The 21937-nt window shown below is 25.9% G+C and overlaps 2 protein-coding genes across 7 annotated transcripts in view; one reads left to right on the top strand and one right to left on the bottom strand.

Moving 5' to 3' along the window:
* Positions 1-1746: 1746 nt before the first annotated feature.
* Positions 1747-11535, bottom strand: LOC124954036 (glycerophosphocholine phosphodiesterase GPCPD1). Of its 6 annotated transcripts, none has more exons than XM_047506269.1 (15): positions 11425-11535; positions 9547-9674; positions 9217-9428; positions 8841-9022; positions 8565-8743; positions 8314-8448; positions 8099-8209; positions 6318-6471; positions 6070-6223; positions 5738-5963; positions 5114-5191; positions 4302-4457; positions 3760-4187; positions 3476-3641; positions 1747-3367 (listed from the first exon to the last, which is right to left on the bottom strand). In XM_047506269.1, exons 2-15 carry the CDS (start codon positions 9583-9585, stop codon positions 3062-3064), a joined length of 2526 nt encoding a protein of 841 aa, XP_047362225.1. In that variant the 5' UTR covers positions 9586-9674; positions 11425-11535; the 3' UTR covers positions 1747-3061. The 6 variants fall into 6 exon arrangements, with proteins under 6 accessions (XP_047362225.1, XP_047362224.1, XP_047362220.1 ...); XM_047506268.1 differs by lacking the exon at positions 11425-11535 and adding an exon at positions 10939-11049; XM_047506264.1 differs by lacking the exon at positions 11425-11535 and adding an exon at positions 10722-10932 and having other exon boundaries at positions 9547-9780.
* Positions 11536-15127: 3592 nt separating this feature from the next.
* LOC124954153 (glutamate synthase [NADH]) overlaps positions 15128-21937 on the top strand; it is a 35714-nt gene continuing 28904 nt past the window's right edge. Inside the window, exon 1 of the mRNA XM_047506623.1 lies at positions 15128-15589. The gene's annotated coding sequence lies outside the window, so the exon portion shown is untranslated. The remainder of the gene's footprint in view (positions 15590-21937) is intronic.

Raw genomic sequence — 21937 nt, 5'->3', positions numbered from 1 at the left:
TATATATATATATATATATATATATATATATATATATATATATACAATGAAATGTATACATTCAAAAAAAAAAATAACAATCTGCGATAAATCAATGAATGAATCATTATGATCAAAAAAAAAAAAAAATGGTTAAACGAACTGAAATTTATGATTTTACGTATTGTAAAAACAAATTAAAATCAATTTTTTTCCAAACTTTTATCTGATCAATAAAATTTAATGATTGAATAATTATAAACACGAAATTTAAGGGAAATACGTAAAATTACATGTTCGAGTATATTTTTGTTTTGTTTATCTTATTTTGCATATAAAAAATTGTAAAGCTTTTATTTCAAAAATTATTATACTTCGGACTAAACGTAAAGATTATATTTTACATCGCGATTATTTATGTTCGAAATTTATAAAAGGTTTTTCTTTTTTTTTTTCTCTCTCTCTCTCTCTCTCAATATAAGACAAATTAAAAAATGATAACTTTTATTGTCCCATTTTTTTTTTTTTTTTTTTTTTTTTTTTTCCCCCTATATCTGAGATAATAAATTATTTTTTATCTCAGTTATCAAGAATTAGTATTAACTATTTACTTTCTCGTCATTTATTAAAACATTCCATAATATTTTTATAATCATTATTAATTGTAACTGTTCCAATAAAAAGTTGATTATTTTAATAGATATTGTTAATTAAGTTTTAAAATAGATATTTGCTTGTTAAAGTCAGAAAAATATATTTATTTTAATAATGTACGAGTAAAAATTATTCGAAATTTTTATCTGTCAATGTTTTACTATCTCGTGTCACTCCTATAGTTGTTGTATTCTTTAAAATTACAAAATCAAATATATTCGTATTAGGATGTATCTGTATTAGTATATATAAAATATGTAATAATGTAAATTATGAGAATAACTATGGAATACGTATGCACATTTTTTTTTAATCATTTAAATCATCAAAACAATACGAATAATTTGGAAAAAGAAATAAAAAGAGGTATATACAATTGAGTTGAGTCTTATGAAAAGATTATTTATTTTGCAGCCATAAGTAAATTTGAGTATGTAACCAAAAAAAAAAAAAAATATATATATATACATATATATATATATATAAAGCATTTCTTTTTCTTGGCGTATATATAATTCGTATGAAACCATCACACATTTTTTTTTATTTTGTTCATTTGTTTGTGATTTTTTTTTTTTTTATTTTCTTTTTTTCTTTTCTTTTTCATTAAATACACTTATAAGATAACTCTTGTTTATTACTTTAAAAAAAGAAAAAAAAAAATGAAAAAAAAAAAAAAAGAAAAAAAAAAGAAGTTATGTTTTTCTTGAATAAAAAGGGAGTAACATAATTTTCATTATTTAAATAAAAAATATATCTAGAAATATTTGTACTAACAACTTAAACTCCCGCCTTATGCATCCCTCTTTCTACCTATCACCCCGCTAATCACAATATTTTACTAGAAATTAGGATTATTCTTTACCGACAATGCCGGACTCTTATTATTAGCATTTATAAAATGTCCTTTTTAATATAATAAATATTTTGAATGATTAATAAAATGAGTCCCGTATAAAAAATCCGTCATAATATTGATGAACAGACGGTATTAATTATATTCGCAATATAACAATTGCATTTTCATTCTTATTATATATCCTCACGTATGTTATTATCGATTTTACTATAAAAAAAAACCAAAAACGAACGTTGTTAGCATGTTTGGTTCACTTTTAATTACTGTGCTTAATGACAATAAGATAACAACGATAAATATTTATGTTAGAATTGAATTCGTTTTAACAAGAGTTTGTCTTCGTTTATTTTTTTTTTTTTTCTTTTCTCACAAATAAAATATATATATATATATATATATATATACATATGTATATATTTATATATACATATAAATATAGAATGAGGACGGGCCAAATGTGAACCAGACAATTTTGTTAATAAACCAATCTGATATAAGATTTATCTTTTAATATATTATACTACTTTTCACTGCAATTAGGTCAAATCTTGATATATTCTTTCTCATAAACGGACAAAGCAATCGAATATATCAATTGTATAATATACATTGATGCTATATATGCAATTGAGTATTCTCGATGAATATCATGATATTACAACGATTATTATTATTCATTTATTGCAATGTAAAATATTACATTGGGATAACTTTTATAATATAGAATTAAAATATTCGATTGCTTCGCTTTAAATGCTTTCTAATTATTGTGACGTTATTATAATTGACTAAATTTGCTTTAAGAGTATTTAAATTACATGAGATAAGAGTAAATTTATCTTATTGATGCATTACATTGTTGCATGGAAGACATGACTATTGCAATATAAATTTTTATTGGGTTCTGTAAAAAAATGGATGTAATACTATCATGAAAGCAGTGAAAAGCTATATAAAAATATTTAAAAATATTTTGTAAATTCCATTGCATATTATATTTTTTTTTCTTTTTCTTTAGTTTTGTTTCATCTTTTTTTATTTCTTTTTTTTATTTCTTTTTTTTTTTTTTTTTTTTTTTTTTATTCATTTATTTATTGTTTTCTTTTTAATATATATATTTAGCATTCTTGGTGGTACGTTTAAAGAGGACGAATAAAATTGACAATTAATTGATTGAAACAATCCAGTAATTATAGGAACCGAACAGGCCAACTAATGTCAAAGTAAAATTTTGGTTTTGACTATACATATTCTTCATATATATATATATATATGTATATATATATACACACATATATATATATATATATATATATATATATACACACGCGGTTATATAAATTAATTTAATGTAAAGCAAACATGATAAGGAAAAAAAAAATTGATAAGAAACCCGAAGAAAGGTTTAGCCTCTGTACTACAACCATTGTAGGAAATCGATATATTAATTACGAAATTATTCATAAAATTGTCGTTATCTTTCTTGTTCCTTTAATGGTAATCCTATTCCAAGTATGCTGCTTTGATGCATCAAAACCAGGAAACAAAAGTATTTTTAAAGGAGAAACATCAAAGGCAATCCTTCGCTGATTCATCTTCTCCATAGGCTTCGGGTAAGGCTGTGGTCTGACCACCACTCATTATATCAGAAATATTTCTAGTATTGTTCGTGTGTCCAAATGATTTTGCACATACGCTAAAATCTTTGGTAATTTCACTAATATCATTATTTTCTGAAGATTGACAAGACGATGGCACTTTAATCGTAGATATACTATCCCCACTGGTATTGCTTTTATTATTGAGGCACGAAACGGATGTTGCCGTTGATGTCGATAATAAATTTCTTGTCTTTTCCAAATTTAAAAGATATTCCTAAAGAAAAATTAAAATGAGGAGCATTGGGGGATGTCTTTTTTTTTTTTTTTTTTTTTTTTTTTTTTTTTTTACATTGTATGATGTAAATATTCAAAAACAATATACCTTTTCATTGCTATAATCCATATTAATCGGACCACCAGAAATTGAATTTTGTGTCGTATTAGCCGTTTGACTAGACTGAGCCAAAGCTATTAATGCCTTTTGGCTTTCCCTTGCATCGACTAAGAATATACTTTCTTTAACATCTTTCGAATTATATACATCAATTCTATAAAAAAAAAAAAAAAGAAAAAAAAAAAAAAAATTCATGACAAATCATTAATCCAATTTAATTAAAGATATATCATATTAAATTATACGATTTTTAAAAATTTAAATATACTGACTTATCATATATGACCGCATGTAGGCCAAGTTTTTTAAGATGACGAATAGTATCCTTATCGTTATTATCATCGCCCCAACAAAAGATGATTAAACCAGCATCTTTCACCAATTTTACCTGGGAAGGATCTCTAAGTATATCCTCGGTATGAACATTAATTCCTAAAATATCTGCCGCCAATGCGTGTCTTATAGCCATTGGTACTGTTTGACATCTGGGATCATGATAAGTCGGATACTTTGAAGTTATGCCTTGTGTTAAAAATACAACTGGATATTTGTTCTGTTTCAGACGTATCATAGCACAAATATCAGGATTGAAGGATGAAAAAACTATTTTCCTGTCGTCCCCATATTCCAAAACAACTTTCAATATTGTATCCAGATACATATTTAGATCAAATGGATGATTAAGCTCAAATGTACCATCCTAATCGAAATAAAAATCGAAATAAATGTATTATAAATCAATGGCGATATTGTATATAATATTATTACAAATTTTTTTTTTGTTTTTTTTTTGTTTTTTTATAAAATATCATACTTTTAATTGCATGGTCCATTTTATTTCAATATTGCATCCAACATGCGGCTCTAACTCAAGTAGTACACTTTGAAGTGTAGGAAAGGGTTGATGATCTTCCAAATCTTCGTCAAAAAATCGAGGAATTTTTTCTCGACCTTCTGCGACATGATAAACCTATAAAATAATATATAAACATTATGATAACAATTTAGCTATAGCAAACTCTTTCAAGGTGCTATTCTTTATTGAATAAAAATTTGTGAACCGAGCATCGAATGATTTGCAAGAAGAAATTTCTTTGAAAGCAGAAAGATATAAATTTCGGAAGCATCATAACATATCCCTTGTAATATTGTTAACATGCTATGGTAAGAAGTGGCTGTATTCCTATGAATGATTTTTATAAATTGAATTTTTATTTTAATGGACATTAAAGAGGGGTGGAACTGGTGTATACATGATTATTAAAAAGTGATTGACTTTTTTAAGTAATTCTATGAAGAATCCCCTTAATAATATTGCCTTGATTGATGAATAAGATATCTTTATATCTTTTAATGATTTTTTTTTTTTATGATGAAACTTTGAATTTCGTTTCTTTTTTTTTTTCTTTTCTTTTCTTTTCTTTTTTTATCAGCTAGAATAATTTATTTATTCCTATTCTTATGAATAAAATGACATATAAAATTTGAAAAACAAATGAGTCTTGACAAAATTCACTGTTTAATTAACTGATAATTATGTAAGCATGCATCAGGTTATTCTGAAAGACATCTGATCAATTAATTTCTGGCAAAGAGCCAAGCTGCGAAAGCGATATGAAAGCTCACCAGTTGGTTAACCCCCTGCTCACTTTTATCAACGAAATACAGCACCTTACCCAACGAGTCGCCCGGGTAATAAAGGTCCTGTTGAATATTAAAAATAAACAAACACGAATGGACATCTCATATAAACGAAGTTATAAATATAAACCTAATGGTTTTATATAAAAAATGCACTTCTCTGTAATGACACCGTAAAAAAAAAAAAAAAGAGAGAGAGATAAGAAAAAAGGAAAAAAAAAAAAAAAGGGAAAGAAAAAAGGCACATTGAAAGCAAAGAAAGCATTAAAATTAAGCTGTACACTGTAAGTAAATATTATATGAAAGATTATAATATTTAGATGCTTTATTAATTTAATCTTAGACTAGATAGCCTAAAATAATATTACCAAGCAAATATATATATATATTATACTATCCCATTGTTTATTGATTGGCTTATTATAGAATATTTATTTTATTTACTTATATGATATTTAAATATAAATCATGAAATACATAATAAAAAAATTGTTTTATTCAGACTAATAATAGTATCTTCTATTCAAAAATATTATTTAATTAAATATTATAAAAAATGACTATATATATATATATATCGATAATGATAGCATAATATAATTAACATACCTTCAATAAATGAAGTTGTTCTAAAGTTAGATCCTTAACCGGTATCTCCAGTGTGTCCATTGCTTCTATTTGTTTTTTACGTTTTAATGAAATCGATACATAAAAGTCATGATATATAACTGGTACGTAATCTTTCGATAATTGAACGTCAAATTCTACCATATCAGCGCCATGATATGCTGCAGTTTTTAAAGACGCTATAGTGTTTTCTCTCACGTTAGCACAACTTTATGAAAATAATACAAATACATTTTTTAATATTCTCTTAACCTTTTCATAGAAACATTATCATTTTATTAGAGTATTATTGTTCGATTTATTAAACAACTTACTTTTTTGTTTCAAATTTAAATGAAGTACCAAGTCCTCTATGACCAACATCCAAACCAGACCATCTTTGTTCCCAATGTTTTGCATATGAAATACTCATATCCCATGGATAATTCGGTATTGATTTTATAACAACATATTCGACTGTTAATTGTCCTATAATATATATATTTATATATATATATATATCTTTTAATCAATTTAATGTTTTATCAAATTTCTCATATTAAATAACATAAATTTTCTTTACCAATTGGTCTATGTTTTGTACTAGTAATCGGCACTGTCAGGATCCCAACACTGGATTGCAATGTACTAGGTAAGATGTAACTGAATCCAATATGATTTGGTGGTTCACCTGGGAAAGTCCTTGAACTGTATACGTAGTAGTCCACTAAATATGCCTGAAACAATATTCTACTTAATGCAAATTTGGAAAAATACAAATATTTCTAATAACATAAAAGCTCTTACAGAACACTTATAGCTTAATAATAAATATTAGAACTTATTCTATACATGAAGAAATTATAGTGATCAAGGAGACTAACATCGACGAACTTACTATTATGCATTTACCTTATGGTCGGTTAGCAATGTAACTGCATTAAGCAAACAAATTTAACTGTAAATTAAACATTCTAATAACAACTAATTTGGTATTCCTTGATCACACAAAGGTGTAGGAATTAAACTGTATTTTTTTCATAAACATTTTTTTTTTTTTTTTTTTTTATACAATTTGTTACATGCCAAAGCACTAAAAGTTATGCAATGTTGCTCGCTATTTGTTGAAAAGAGCAATAGAAAATATTGAGAATTTTTAATTGAAATAGGAGATAATTTATTTCCTACATAATCTAGCAATGAACCAAACCAATAATTGCCAAATGCTGTACACTGCTTGGTGACGGAAATCTCGCAACACCTGCTGATCATTCATTCATATTAAATTTCGAAATCAAATATCTGCAAAGTTTGCAATTCAGATTCAGAAGATATGGACAGTCTGACATTGCCCGCACAGCGGTGTCACGTACAGTACAGTAGAGTTGGTCAGAGCTAGAAAATATTAGTAATACATCTAAAAGGATATAGAGAAGTGATGGGAATCTCACCATTTCCGACGCACACAGATGGATATGACATGTGATAGCGTTGACATCGCAAAACTTTTAAAGGGGTGGCACATTTCTAGGATGACTATGACTAACGTAAATCGATCTCATGTGTATTGTCGAATTAGTGAATGAATAAACTTTACAACATATGATGGAAGAGAAATCAATCAAATTTGTATACTTTGATGAATTATTAATTAGACAATTAAAAATTTACGAAAGACAATAGCCGAAAGGATGGGTAGAGGTAGGGTTAACGACAATCAAAACCATCATATCTCTGTGTGATGTCATGTGACACAGACGTAAAGTGGTAGATGATGCTTAGCATCGATACATCTGATTGCATGTTATCATCGTCATTTGCACCAGACGTCTTGCTTTGTACAAGCAGAAGGATGTCTTCTGTCCAACCCATTTCGTTTGACGCCACTGGCAGATTCCAAGGAGGGCAATAGCTGCTGAACAAGTTTAATTATCTTTTACCAAATAATTTTAATATATCACGATAGAAGATGTGGCCAGCCTACTCGTGGTCTACTGAAAACTTGGTCAATACTTATTCCTTCACTGTGATTTATCTATTTGTGAATCACCATCAGTCTGCCATTAATTGCTCCTTGCTATGTTTATTATTGCTATTATCATTATGTATTCAAATTTACTGTTCTTTTAATATATATATATCTATATATATATATATATATATATTGTTTTTTTTGATCGTTAAATTTTTTGAAATAAAAAATATGAAAATAAATTAGTCAACTTTTTATAAATATCGTATAATATAGTCAAATGAATATTAATTTATATTGAACGAATGTATAAGCAATAAATACCAGCTAATGGTTTATCACGAATTTATGCATCTATTGTCCTTTGTTAGAAAACTCAGTATTATACTTACAACAGTTTCAGGATAACGAACAGCAACATTGAAGATAATACACTCGTCTTCTTTATAAGCTCGACCAAATTGTTCCTGGCATTTGAAGTGTGCTTCTTCATCGTTCATCACCTTTTATAAAGAAAAATCCAAACAAATGTTACTTTAATTTTATATATTACGTTATTTAAAAAAAAATAAATAAATAAATAAAAAACAGAATAATTTATACTTACAGCAATTTCTGTAATACTAAAAGCAGGTTGATCAATAATGTCTTGTGTATCCATAGAAAGACTATCATCTATACACTCATTTCCAAATTGTTGTAATTCTAAGGAGTGTTGCCTAACTAAATTTACTGGAGTCATCTATGTAATAATAAAGAAATTATTATCTTTATATCTAATTTTTTTTTTTTTTTTTTTTCTCACTTATCTTTCTTTCAATGATGATAAATAAAAAAGAAATTAAATAATAACTATACCTTAATATTAACTTTCCTATTTTGCAATCGATGTTTCCATAATTTAATTGGATTATCAAAAATTTTAAATTGTATCACAGTTTCATCCGTAAGCCAACCACGTTCAATTTTACAATAACCATTATGACAACCAAATATTTCTGGATCTGGCAAGGTATCATTCACAAAGTTACTAGGTACTGAAATGAAAAATAATCGTGTTACAAAAAAAAAAGAAAAAAAAAAAAAAAATAAATAAAAAAATAAAAAATGTACAAAATTATTTCACGAACGTACCATTCTTCTTAATGTGACGAGATATCATATGTGTTTCCCATTTGCGAATAATAAGAGTCTTTGCTGAATTCTTAGTACCATTGGATTGACATATAACGGCAATAAAATATCGATAATCCACTTCTGCATCAACGGGTAATGCAACCTTTTGAGAAAACGTCTGTCCTCTGAAATATTTATATCTTGACAGGTAAGTTTAAATTATAATTAGTATAAATATGGATTAAAACAAGATATTTGGAATGTGATAATGTGATCAAAGTACAATAATTTATGAATACAATTTGCAAGATGGATCCAAAAAAAAAAAAAAAAAAAAAAGAAAGAAAGAAAGAAAGAAAGAAAAAAAATGTAATAATACTTCATCGATACTTACTTATCTATCTCATGATAAATATTATCTCCTGCTTCTGTTGGTTTATCACTACTATAACACTCGGTGGTATTATTCTTACTATCAAAAAGTAACGAAGCATCTTGAGCATTGTGCTCTTGGAACATTTGAATTGCCTGATTATGATTCCATGCCCCTAATTCAGGTAAATTTCCAACGACATATAAACATTCATTTTTTTCCAAACCCAGTACCTATAAAAAAAAAACACGACGATTTCATTGCGTTATATTTTCCATTAAAAAAAAAAAAAAAAAAAAAAAAAAAAAATTATTGAACACATATTAATAATAATCATAAATTCCTGATCACCTGTACTCTAAAAATCCAATCTCTCTTTAAATCCTTCATGGTGGATGAAATATCCTCAGACGTCACGTTGATAGAAGTACCTTTAGACGTTGCCTCTAGTCGTTTGATATCCTCCTCTTCTTTGTTTTCTATAAACCACATCCGCTGCATATTACTATCTTTATCTTTTTTCTCAATTGTTCTCTTTCAATTTTCTGTGTTTCAAGATGTGTTCAATTGAGATCAGCTAATATTCTGTAATAAGGGCCTTTTTGTGATATACCTTATAGGTTTTCCTTCATCACATTAACCAATTGTGCAGAAAATGCTTATGGTGGAATTTATTAAATGATTTTATTATATTAAAAATAAATTTATATATTATTTTATTTATTAAAATTATTTACTCATATTACTATGTAATTATTATGTTATTCTTACAAAATTACTTTTCAATATATAATATTATATTGACTCTTTAAATCCAATATATTATAACATTCTACATACAGTCAATAACAGAAAACAATGTAATTTTATTTATGCATTTACTTTATATATATACATACATATATATACATATATATATATATATATATATATATATATATATGTCTTCTTCAAGTTAGCAAAGACGAAAAAAGAATATAAGCTTTCTTTGTCAATAGTAATATATCATCCAACAAGCTCCTCTTGATAATTTAATACTCATATCATCTTTTATTGCATAGCAATACCATTGTTCAAAAAAGAAAAAAAAAAAAGAAAGAAAGAAAGAAAGAAAAAGAAAACACATTTCTTATTACGTTAGAACAATAGATCTAACAACAATATGACGTAAACATATACGACCATATGACCAATAACGATTAATAATTCTACTCGCATGAATATACTACAAATATTTATATTATTATATAATTTTTCTTTATTAATAAATCAAACATGTTGTAATTGACAATCCGACATATTTAACGAAAATAAATCACATTTAAAATGTAACAGAAAAATTTCCGCAATATTGCAATAGTAATCAAATCAATTCGAATTTTGCGAGAAATTGCAGATAAAATTCAGACGTAAGAAAAAAAAAAAAATAAAGGAGATTAATGTAAACGAGATCAGAAATGAAAAAAGAAAATATTTCATAATTAATTCTATCGTAATAATTAAATCGTTATGATGCCGTTATTTACCTCTGTAGTAACCAAGAAATTTTCGATGAGATGTTATTTGAACGTGTTTGGTTTAAGTTAATTCGTGTTATTTCACGAAGGCCCAACCCAGGCACCTCGTGTTTTTAATAAAATTCAACATAACTGATTTTATCCTGACAACACAACACTATTATTTCGACATACGAGAGAACGTGCATTGCATAAATGATAAATTTTTTTTTTACCAGATACTAACATGAGTTGAACGACATTCGATTTGGCAACGTGGCGGATATCTGGAAATGGCGTCACTGACTGGTGATCGTTCTTTTTTCCTTTTTTAATTTTTATATTCGATATAAAATATTTAAGGTATTTGTTTTAATATTTTCAAAGTCAGCAAAATGTTTCCTACAATTTATTCGTACGTATATCGTCATTTAAAGTTATAATAAATTAATAAAATGATATTTTATATCTTATATATAAATTGATATTATATATGGTATTGCATACAACTAAGATATTTTTAAATACGTACGTATATATATATATATACATATATATATATTGGTTATATTAATAATGTTCCTATACACAACCTTAATATTACAATTTACATGTATAAATAATATTAATAGTATTTTCTTTTATTTATTTAAGCATTATATTTATATTTTTTATTAAATCTTTTTTTCTTTTTTCTTCTTTTGGAAAATTATTAATTTCCCGCATTACTTACGTTAGAATCGATAAAACAATATTTCGTGTTATTTAGTTGGTAATATAAAAGTATGAATCTTGTATTAAGTCTCCTCTACATGTCTGTATATTTTCACATGAGTTTAGATTGGCTACTTTTATCGTACAAGGCTATTAGATCTAGCTTTATATGTTAGATTTTTTTTTATATTTTATACTGCGTAGTAAATTTAAAAGAATCTATTCGTGACGTAGCATAAATCATTTCTGTTTTTTTTTTTTTTTCTTTTGCTTTATAGCACAAATATTGATATTTATCATGTTATTTCTTATAAAATATACACACATATATATATATATATATATATGTGTTTGTGTGTGTATGTATTTAATAACATTATATAATACTTAAATAAGAAAGAAACTGATAAGTCATATCAAAATTATCAAACTTCTTAACCCTGGATAATGCAGTCCTTATCATTGATCAATCCACATTTTCATTATTAAGGTTCATTAGTTATCATTCTATTTTGTTATGGTATGACATAAGATTAGGATAAGTAGAATACAGATATTATTTTCTGACTATTAATTAGGATACATTTATTAAATAAGGATAATTCTTTATTAGTGTGAAAATTGCGGATGGGACATTTCATTAACTAGTAATGGTATATCAATAGAAATGGTACTCGTTGCTAGTCTTAGCAAAGAACATAAAGATTCTTCTGTTAGCATAGCACGATATTTTGATTTGATATATTTCATAATAGAAAGACTATTTTCGCATTTATACGTTGATCCAAACATAGAACATATTTTCAAACCTAAATCTATTAATTTTGGATATTTTTCTTTTGATAATAATTTAAAAAATTCAAGACCATATTTGTTTCTACTAAGCAAAAATGGATCAGCTTGTAAATTACAAAGTTCTAATCTATATGGAATTTCTTGTTCTTTTATTATACATCCTTTTGGGTTATTAAAAATTTGCAGGTCATTCTTCAATAAGTTGAAATCTTTGAAACATCTGTGAGATTGTTCTTGAATCTTTAATAACTGTAGTCGAAATATCGAAAAGTTTACATTTGAGTGACACTTAGCAATTTCTTCGCAGGATGGAAAATGATGTAACTCATTTGCTTCCAATTCAATAATAAATAATTTAAGTTTATTCTGGAATCCATTAACATAACCAGTCAAATCAGAAATGGTATTATTTTGTTCTTGCAATTGCAAATCTAAATGATTTAGATGACATGTAATATCTGTTAAAAATGCCAGTTCACTTAAAAATTTGATTTTCTTAAAATTCTCCTGTATATCTTTGGTATTAGTGTTTGATTCATTTTGTAAAAATTCTAATATATCCTGTCTTAAATTAAAAAATCGTTTCAATGTTTCTCCTGTACTTAAACAACGTACATCATTATACAAACATAAATTTTCATCTTGTAAAAATGCTTGAAATTTGTTTTTATGCGAAAGTGACCCATTCCCATCTCTAATTAAATTTATAACTTTAATTATAATCTTCATAGTAGAGTTCAACATTAATACCTCTTCGCATAATGCTTCTTGATGCATAATACAATGAAATATTGGACAGTTTATTTCTTTTTTTTTTAAGAGTCCACGAAATCCAATTTCTTGATCAATCATTGTTTTCCTTCCATTCATGAGAATTGCAGAACATTTGGAAAATCCTCCATATTTTTCTATTTGCTCATAGACAGCATTGAAGATGTCCATTCCCTTTGTGGAATGTAAAGGAATCAATGCTAACAATTCTTCATGGATGGAATAATTATTATCTATTATTCTTACAAAAATTGATAATTGACTTGTATTCATTATATCCATACTTTCATTGAGACATAATGAAAAATAACGACATTTTTCTAATAATATTTTCAATTTATTTTCTATATGCCCATTAATTTCACTAACTCGTTTAGAAATGGTTTGCCTTGACAATGAGACCGTTTCAAAACTTTCAATTAAATTATCATTTTCAAAAGATTTTGCCATTTCAATGGTACATCTTTTGATTAATTCCCCATCGCAAAAACTTTTTTTCGCACGTGCAATCTCTAATGCAACAGCATACGAAGCTGCGACGCTTTGTTGTTGAAACGTATTCAAATTATTAATTTGTACTTCATTATCATTTTTACATTGTTGCTTTGAACTATTTATTATATCTATTTGACATTGCTTCGAACATGCATTATGTATTTCCTTATGGCAAATACACTTTTCTAATAATATTTTTAATTTATTTTCTATGTGCCCGTTAATTTTTTCAGAAATGGTTTGCCGCGACAGTGAGACTGTTTCAAAACATTCAACAGCATTTTCATTTCTAAAAGCTTTTGCCATTTCAATTGCACATCTTTTAATAAGTTCTCCATCACAAAAATTTCTTTTCGCACGTGCAATTTCCAATGCAACAGCATACGAAGCCGCGATGCTTCGTTTCTTATCAAAATCTTTCAATTCTGTTCCTTGCGTATCATTTTCAATTTTATATTCCTGTTTTAAACTTTGCAATATTTCTATACGACATTGCGAGGAACATCTATCATATTTTTCTTTATGGCAAGTATTATAGTGTCGAGAAACGTTACTTTTTTTCAAACTCGCAAGTTTTTTTTTACAAAGTAAACATTGCGGTTGTCCCCCGGAATTAATGAAAAAATAATCTGTTTCCCAACTTTTTTGAAACTGTCGATTTTCTTTACGAATTTTTCTTTTTACCATGATGTAATAGAGTAGGAGGATAATAGAATATAAAAAATGGGAAATAATAAAAAATAATAATGAATTAATAAAACAAAAAATAAAGTAGTATCAAATATAGTGGGGGTTCCTCTCCTCACACCTTACTGGAGAACAAAAAAGTAGGAGAAGGAGCCATATGTGGATCGCGAGTCGCCAGTTCGACACTTTTGAATTATATCAATTTACTGTCATCTAATTCTTGGTAGTGCTGCTATATTTGCTCTTCGATCGGTAAGGTAGAATACATCAGAATGTATATAAAGAAACTATTTTCGAAATTTGATAAATTTGAAATATGTTACTCTTATTATTTAATACATAGAATTTAATAGCCAATATCATAGATATATATATATATATATTATACTCAAGTATATATATATATATATATACATGTACATACACAGTAGCTTCTTTTGAAAAATATATAGTATCAAAACTATAATTGTAATAAGAGATAATTTCACTTATGAGCAATAAGAAACAATTTCTCTTCCTATATTATTTGTCTCCTATTAGAAAAATATATTGTTGTAATATATATGTATATATATATATATATATATAATATATATTGTAATATATATATAAATAATATATATTATAATATATATATATGTATATATATATATATATATAAAGGAGATTATTATATACAATTTTTTTATAATGTCATTTTAAAATTTATTTTTCCACAAAATTAATTTTTGATTCAAGGTTGATTACCTTCGTTTATACAATCATTGCCTGTAAAGTCAGAATTTCCAATTAGTGATACCTTGTTTCATAGATGGCGCTTTCGTATCTTTAAACAATATGATTGGTCGAAAGCATTCAAGGCCAACCAGTCAGCTTCTACTTTAGTCAACAAGACAGTAGATTTCTTTTGGTAGGTAGGTAAGCATAAACGGTAGACGACGATTAGGTCTCCGCGCGTAATAATCCGTGCTTCAACGGAATCTCACACATTTCTACGTTTTCGCGGCGTAACGAAAGTTCGTTCCGTTGCTAAGAGCATATATTAGAGATATTAAAAGGATTTAATATACAATAATAATAAGACGTAATTGAAATCAGAAGAAATATTTAATTAATAAATAAACAGACAAATAAAAGATCGGTTATTTATCAATTAGATTTCTTGTTTAAACAACGTTTTTCAAATTTTATCAAAAATTCAAGCTTGCTTTATAGAAAAGAGAGAGAGAGAGAGTGGGAGAGGGAGAGAGAGAGAGTGAGAGAGAAAAGTGAAGAGGGGAGAGGAGGTGACGGAGTGGTGGAAGGGGAAGGAACGTGGAAGCCGGTAAGAACGGATCGATCGTGAAAGACTGTGTCAACCGTTCAACCATCATCGAAAAAAGCTGCATATTTTTCGAACGTGCTGAATTTCCTTCATATTTTCTATCAAAATTCAGGTAAATCTTCTTTTAATTTCTTTTCCACCCCATTCATCTTTCATTATCACTTATTATCCTTCGTTTATATGCTTATACGAAGGATATTAATGAAAGTCGATTTTAATGCGAAATTTCGATTATCGAATTGACGATAATTTCGATTATCGAAAGCTCTTTTTATTGCATACTAAAGAGATTATATACACATATGGTGTTAGTAAAGAAAAAAAAGTATTATGATTACAATAAATCGAGTCGATTCATTTTTTTATGATCTTATTTTTTATGAAGATCCTTTTTGAGGATAAATTATAATCGGAAAGATTCCAAGCGTTTTTTTTTCTGTATTTCTTTCTTTTCTTCTTTTTTTTTTCTTTTTTCTTTTCTTTTTTTTTTTTTGTATTTCGTTCTTTAATATTTTTTTATTCGGATACGTACTTGTCCTCTCTATATATATGTATATATATATATGTATGTTTGTATGTATGTATAGGTATGTTATTTGAAGTACGACAGTTAATCGATAATCGTATATAACAAAGAATTTGCTTGATAGAATCGCATACTCAGCATTGTTGAAATCTTTTTGTTCTTTCAAACGTTCTCGAAACATTCCGTTATATGCGACTTTAGAAAATCTTTAAGGAGATTTACGACGTAAAAGAGGAAAAATATGAGTAACAATTTAAAGAAGATGAATTTAATAATAATCAAATTAATGTGTAATTGAAGTAATAGTTATCACTTTCTTTTTTTTATTAATTTTTAATTTTTTTTTTAATCGAATTAATATCGAAGCCTGAAACTCGGACTGTTTTTTTTTTCTTTTTTTTTTTTTTCTTCTTTTTTTTGAAAGGCGGAAATAGAATAATCGTCAGCATTTGTTTTGAATTATTTTATACTACGCGAGTTAATAAAATATATCTTTCATGTGCAATATTTTTATTTTTCATGTGCATGCGTGTGCGCGATTAGAAATCAGTTCGAACCAGCTCGAAGATTTTTTTTTTTCTTTCTTTTTTTCACAAATCTATTACATACTACATCTATTTTCGAGCGGTTTCATATATCGGCTCTAATAAATGATTAAACGATGGATTAGAATAATTATAGGGATTGAATTGACGTATAAATTAATGACACATGACATACCATGTAACTTGATAAGATATGTATTTATTAATGTTAGTGTTAAAATTCATGGTCACATAATTTTGATTATTTTCATTCTGTTTATGATAATACATTGTATACTTTGATATTCATTTTTTTGATTTTTTTTTTTATTTTTTTTTTTTATTACAAAGCAAATATGAATTAATCATTTCCATATTTTGTACTCTTTAATCTTAAAAGAATTAACAGTTTTAATTATTAATTATATATTTATTATTAGCTATCATTGATCGTGCCGATTGATAAGTTATTTGATCATTTAAGAATTATTATGTTTTCATCTTCAATATTTAATTATCACAATTTCAGATCAGATTTATAAAGCTTCAATTGATTCAACATATGCATGAGAGAATGCTCAACGAACTAATCGATAAGAATCGAGAAAGTTTATAAACATAACCTGACATTATTGTCACGCTAATTTTTGTTTTCTTTTTCGCTTTTTTCTTTTTTTTTTTCTTTTTTTTTTTTTTTTTTAATTCCAAACAATGTCTAATAATATTTCATTATTGTAATAATTTCTTTCATCAGTATTTATATTATCCAATCATTCGATATTTTCTGATGTCTTAAAAATCGTTACAACGTAATATTTTCAATGTTTGTTATCACAAAAAAATTTTTTATATCAATTAATTCTTTTACGTCATATATAAAGCTTCTCGTATTTGTTAAAAATAAGACTTATAATTAAATATAAGTTAAATTCTTATTATAGAATAAACGACATTTTTTCAAATTATATAATTCTTTTTTAATAGACACAAACAAAACAATTACGGCTTATGCAAGATCAAGACTAACCTAATTTTTTTTTTTTCCTTTTTTTTTTTTTTTTTTTTTTACAAAATGTATTATTCCCAAAATTATGAAAAGAATAAAATTGACAATAGGTATCCTACGTTCTCACACGTCAAGATTAAAATAGTAGATATCTATACAATTATTTTACGATTTACATATAAAGAAAGGAATTTATAATTTCGTCTGACTTCATGTTATATGAGCACAGTTCATTGAATAATACGTATGTAGAATATAGATAAGTGATCGAAGTATTTATTCCGTTATGATAATCAATGAGTTCGTGAAATACGAATGTATAGTCTCTTTTTCTCTCTCTCTCTCTCTCTCTCACTCTCTCTCTCTTTCTCTCTTTCCAATTGTATAACGATCATAATCAATAATGATAGTGTTCGAAGGAGTATAACCAAAATCGATCGAGCCTCTCTTGCCTGTTGTTCTTTCTGTTAGTAAAATGAAATATGGGCGTGGTCGATGATAAATAGATTGATAGATAGACAAAATAAACAACACTATGGAATAGTTTAAATCGCAAATAGAAGTCATGAGCACGTGAAACCACGGTGTTCGAACTGACAGGTGCGACGCAATCTTAAAAAAAAAAAAAAAAAAAAAAAAAAGAAAAAAGGAGAAGATATAGATATATTTCATCACTATGCAAAGTCACATAACAAATTTGTTCAAGAATTAGCAACTTTTTTTTATTGAAAAATCAAACTTATTAAAAGCGTGAGGATAGGCTACTCAAATAAATAATACATAGTATTATATATATATATATATATATATATATATATATATATATATTAAATGGCTAAAAAATAATGTTAGAATTCGGTATATTTCAATCAATAATATAATAATATAGAGTATATACTATTACAATAATATGCTAATATATTATACTAATATAAAGTTTACTATTATTATATGATAATATTATTATTATATAAAAAGTATTAATATAATATTATAATATAAAAATTGAATTTTTCTATATTTTATATCTAAATAAATAATATTTTATTAAATATGTTTATATACTGAAACTGATGATATATATATATATATATATATATATATATATATATATATATATATATATTAATCGATCTGATAAATATTATCTATTTCTTCTAATTATAAATAGATATTCGACATTCGTCGAAGACATGTTATGTATGTAACAAAAATGAAATTACGTCGAATTACGCAAAGATAAAAACGATAAAGGATGAAAATTGTCACCATTTGAAGTCTGTGAATCACTACACAATCTGCCAACGCGTTTGTGATCGTATTTGTTTGATAAGAATGAGAATGATTTAGTGTGTGTGTGTGTGTGTGTGTGTCTGTGTGTCTGTGTGTTGGAAGAGGATAATTATATACGCATACATTTATGTATGTTTGTATTTATCACACGAAAATTTTTTTTTCTTCTTTTTTTCTAAATTAACAATATATATATATATATATAAGAAATCATTGTTCATATTTTTTGTAATAATAAAAAGGAAAAAAAAATAAATCAAGGAACAATCAAGATTGTGTATATGTAAATAAGATATGAATAAGTTCATAAAAGAAAATTAAGGGATTTAGAAAATATATGCGCTCATTTAAAATGATAGAAATTTTGTTGAATAAACAGTACCAATTTGAGGTATGTGGTATGTCATCTAATAGCAGATGATGTAAGGGGTTTTGTTATCAGGATATATTTAAACCGTGTACATAATTCTTTCGTAACGACACTCGGTACTAATTGCTACTATATCCTTATCTTACAGATGGTTTCTTACAAATTGCTCGCAATTCGTGTCAGTATGACGGGATGAATATATTACAAGCTTCCTTATTATCAGTCGGTCATCACTCCATTTACTGGAGGTATCCAAAAGGAAAAGAACATGATAATTTTTATTTTATAATAATTTATTATCTTATATGTTTTTTTGTTTCTTTCTTTCTTTCTTTCTTTCTTTTTTTTTTTTTTTTTCTTTTTCTATATCGTTATCTATTTATTTTATCATACACATTTTTTATTAAGATGGTACAAAGATCGAATTATTACCATAATTTAAAACTATGAAATATATATATATATATATATATATATATATATATTTAATTGGAGAATTGGTTAATAATATTATTGAAATTTCTCGAAAAGATCTTTTTATGCGTTTATAATTGATCAGGCTTAACGAATAACATATTACAGATTATCCTAGGACGAGAGAGAACCAATTGACCTTGATGCTATGCCAATAAATTTGAACGTTTCTTTTGTGGGGTCGATAGAGAGAGGAAGATAGATAGATAGGTAGGTAGGTAGGTTGGTAGGTAGAGACAGAGAAAAAAAAGAAAGAGAGAGAGAGAGATAGAGAAAGAGAGAAAGAGTGATGACGAAATCAAGCCCTAGTTGTACTTGTAAATTTGTCTTATGATTTTTTATCAATCACGAAACGACGCCTATTGTAGGAAAAGTTTAACTTTAAAAAGCTGAGTAAATGATTTTAGAATAGATAAAGATATAGTTATATATGATTTATAATTTTTCAATATGAAAATAAAGATATCGTACGAGAGTTTAATTAATTTAATTTATTATTATCATCAAAGACATTATTACAGGAAGCTAGTTATAATAATGAGACATATATCCATATATCATAATATGTGAACGATCATAATTTTTGAACAAAGATAATATTAAGGCAAAGATATATAGTACGTTCTTAAATAAAGAATTTATTTAACCACTTGACCTTAGGACGATAAATGAATCGAAGATTATAGACATCATGTTATTAACAAAGTTTTATAATAAATATTAAAAGATATATATATATATATATATATATATATATTGACGTTGAAAGAATTAATCTATCGAAGAAATATAAAGCAAATATTATTGCGTAGCAAGAGTATAACATTTCTCATACATACCTGCTGATAATATTGGCAAAATGCCACTCGTAAATTGGCAAGGATTAAATTCGGCAGTCATTCTAACGTTATCTTCGAAAGCTACACAAAATTCCTAATGCGTATCGTTTAATTTCTTAAATTCAAATATAGTTCAAGAATTTCTAATTAGATATCTTACGTATTTTGTTTTCATTCTTTCGAAAAGTTTCTCTTCTACTTTTCTAAGTCGTGCTTTTTTTTTTTTTATTTTTTTTTTTTTTTTTTTTTATAAATATAATCTATATATATATATATATATATATATATATATATATATTTTTTCTTTTTTAACGATTTTAAATTTAATCCTATTTCAACGTAATAAAATGAAAAAGCAAAATTTCCTTATTATATTTCATTGATGAGCTATCATATAATCATGTACGTATTAACGTATTAATAAACGATCGTATGATTGGATATATAATCGATAAAATTCTTTAAAATTTTTATTATATATATTTTTGTTGAAATATCGAATCGATACGTATAAGAATTGGATTACGTTTTCCTGCAAACATAAGCGCCATCATTTAAAATAGAAATCTTATTCGAGTGATTTCGTAAATGCTAAGATGTACGCATGTTTTTATACATTCGACATTTGTATCTGTATTTTCAGAATTTTTGATATCCACCTATAAATACATTGCTCTTCATTATCGAGTTTGTACGTCCTTCTCAAAAGATTGATTACTTATTTTTCTTTTTTATTTTGTTTGTTCGTTTTTTTTTTTTTCTTTTCTTTTCTTCTATCATTAGAAATGAATTGTTACATCTAATTTATGTTAACTACTTATCACGCACGATAATATTTGATTTTAGTTTATCTATTTTCCATTCAAAAAGTCGAAATCTTTGTATACGGTCAAGTCCATGGTTTAAATTCTAATGATAGATCAGTATATAATATTATCAGATTTAATTAGAATTCTAAAAACAAACTTATCTTATCGATTAATTTTCTCGTATTTACGATCGTCGATCTCTCTCTCTCTCTCTCTCTCTCCTCCCTCTTTCTCTTTCCTTTCTATATTTATTTATTCCTAAGAAAATATATTCTCTACATAATTCATCTATCTCGCCTAACATATAGCTTCCTTAATAGAAGATCCTCCTAATAGGCCATCTATTAATTGTTTTAATTAAATTAGCATTCTTATTAGCGAACTTTGTGCAATCGGTATATCATCGTTGTCATCTCTGATATACTATGAGAGATTTCTATTTTTAATATTCTGAAATTTATGATAAGGAGAAACAAAAAAAAAAAAAAGGAAAAATAAAAGAAACGAAAAAGGTTATATAAAATCGAAGGTTATATAATAATAATAATAATTACGTATTCTTTAACGGCGACATTATTTAAATGATTATTGTTAATTAAATTAATTACGATGTCGCGAA

This window comes from Vespa velutina, chromosome 14 (assembly GCF_912470025.1).
Source record: "Vespa velutina chromosome 14, iVesVel2.1, whole genome shotgun sequence".
NCBI classification, from domain to species: Eukaryota; Metazoa; Arthropoda; class Insecta; order Hymenoptera; family Vespidae; genus Vespa; species Vespa velutina.
The sequence above is the reverse complement of the archived record's forward strand: the minus strand, read 5'-3'. Positions and strand labels throughout refer to the sequence as shown.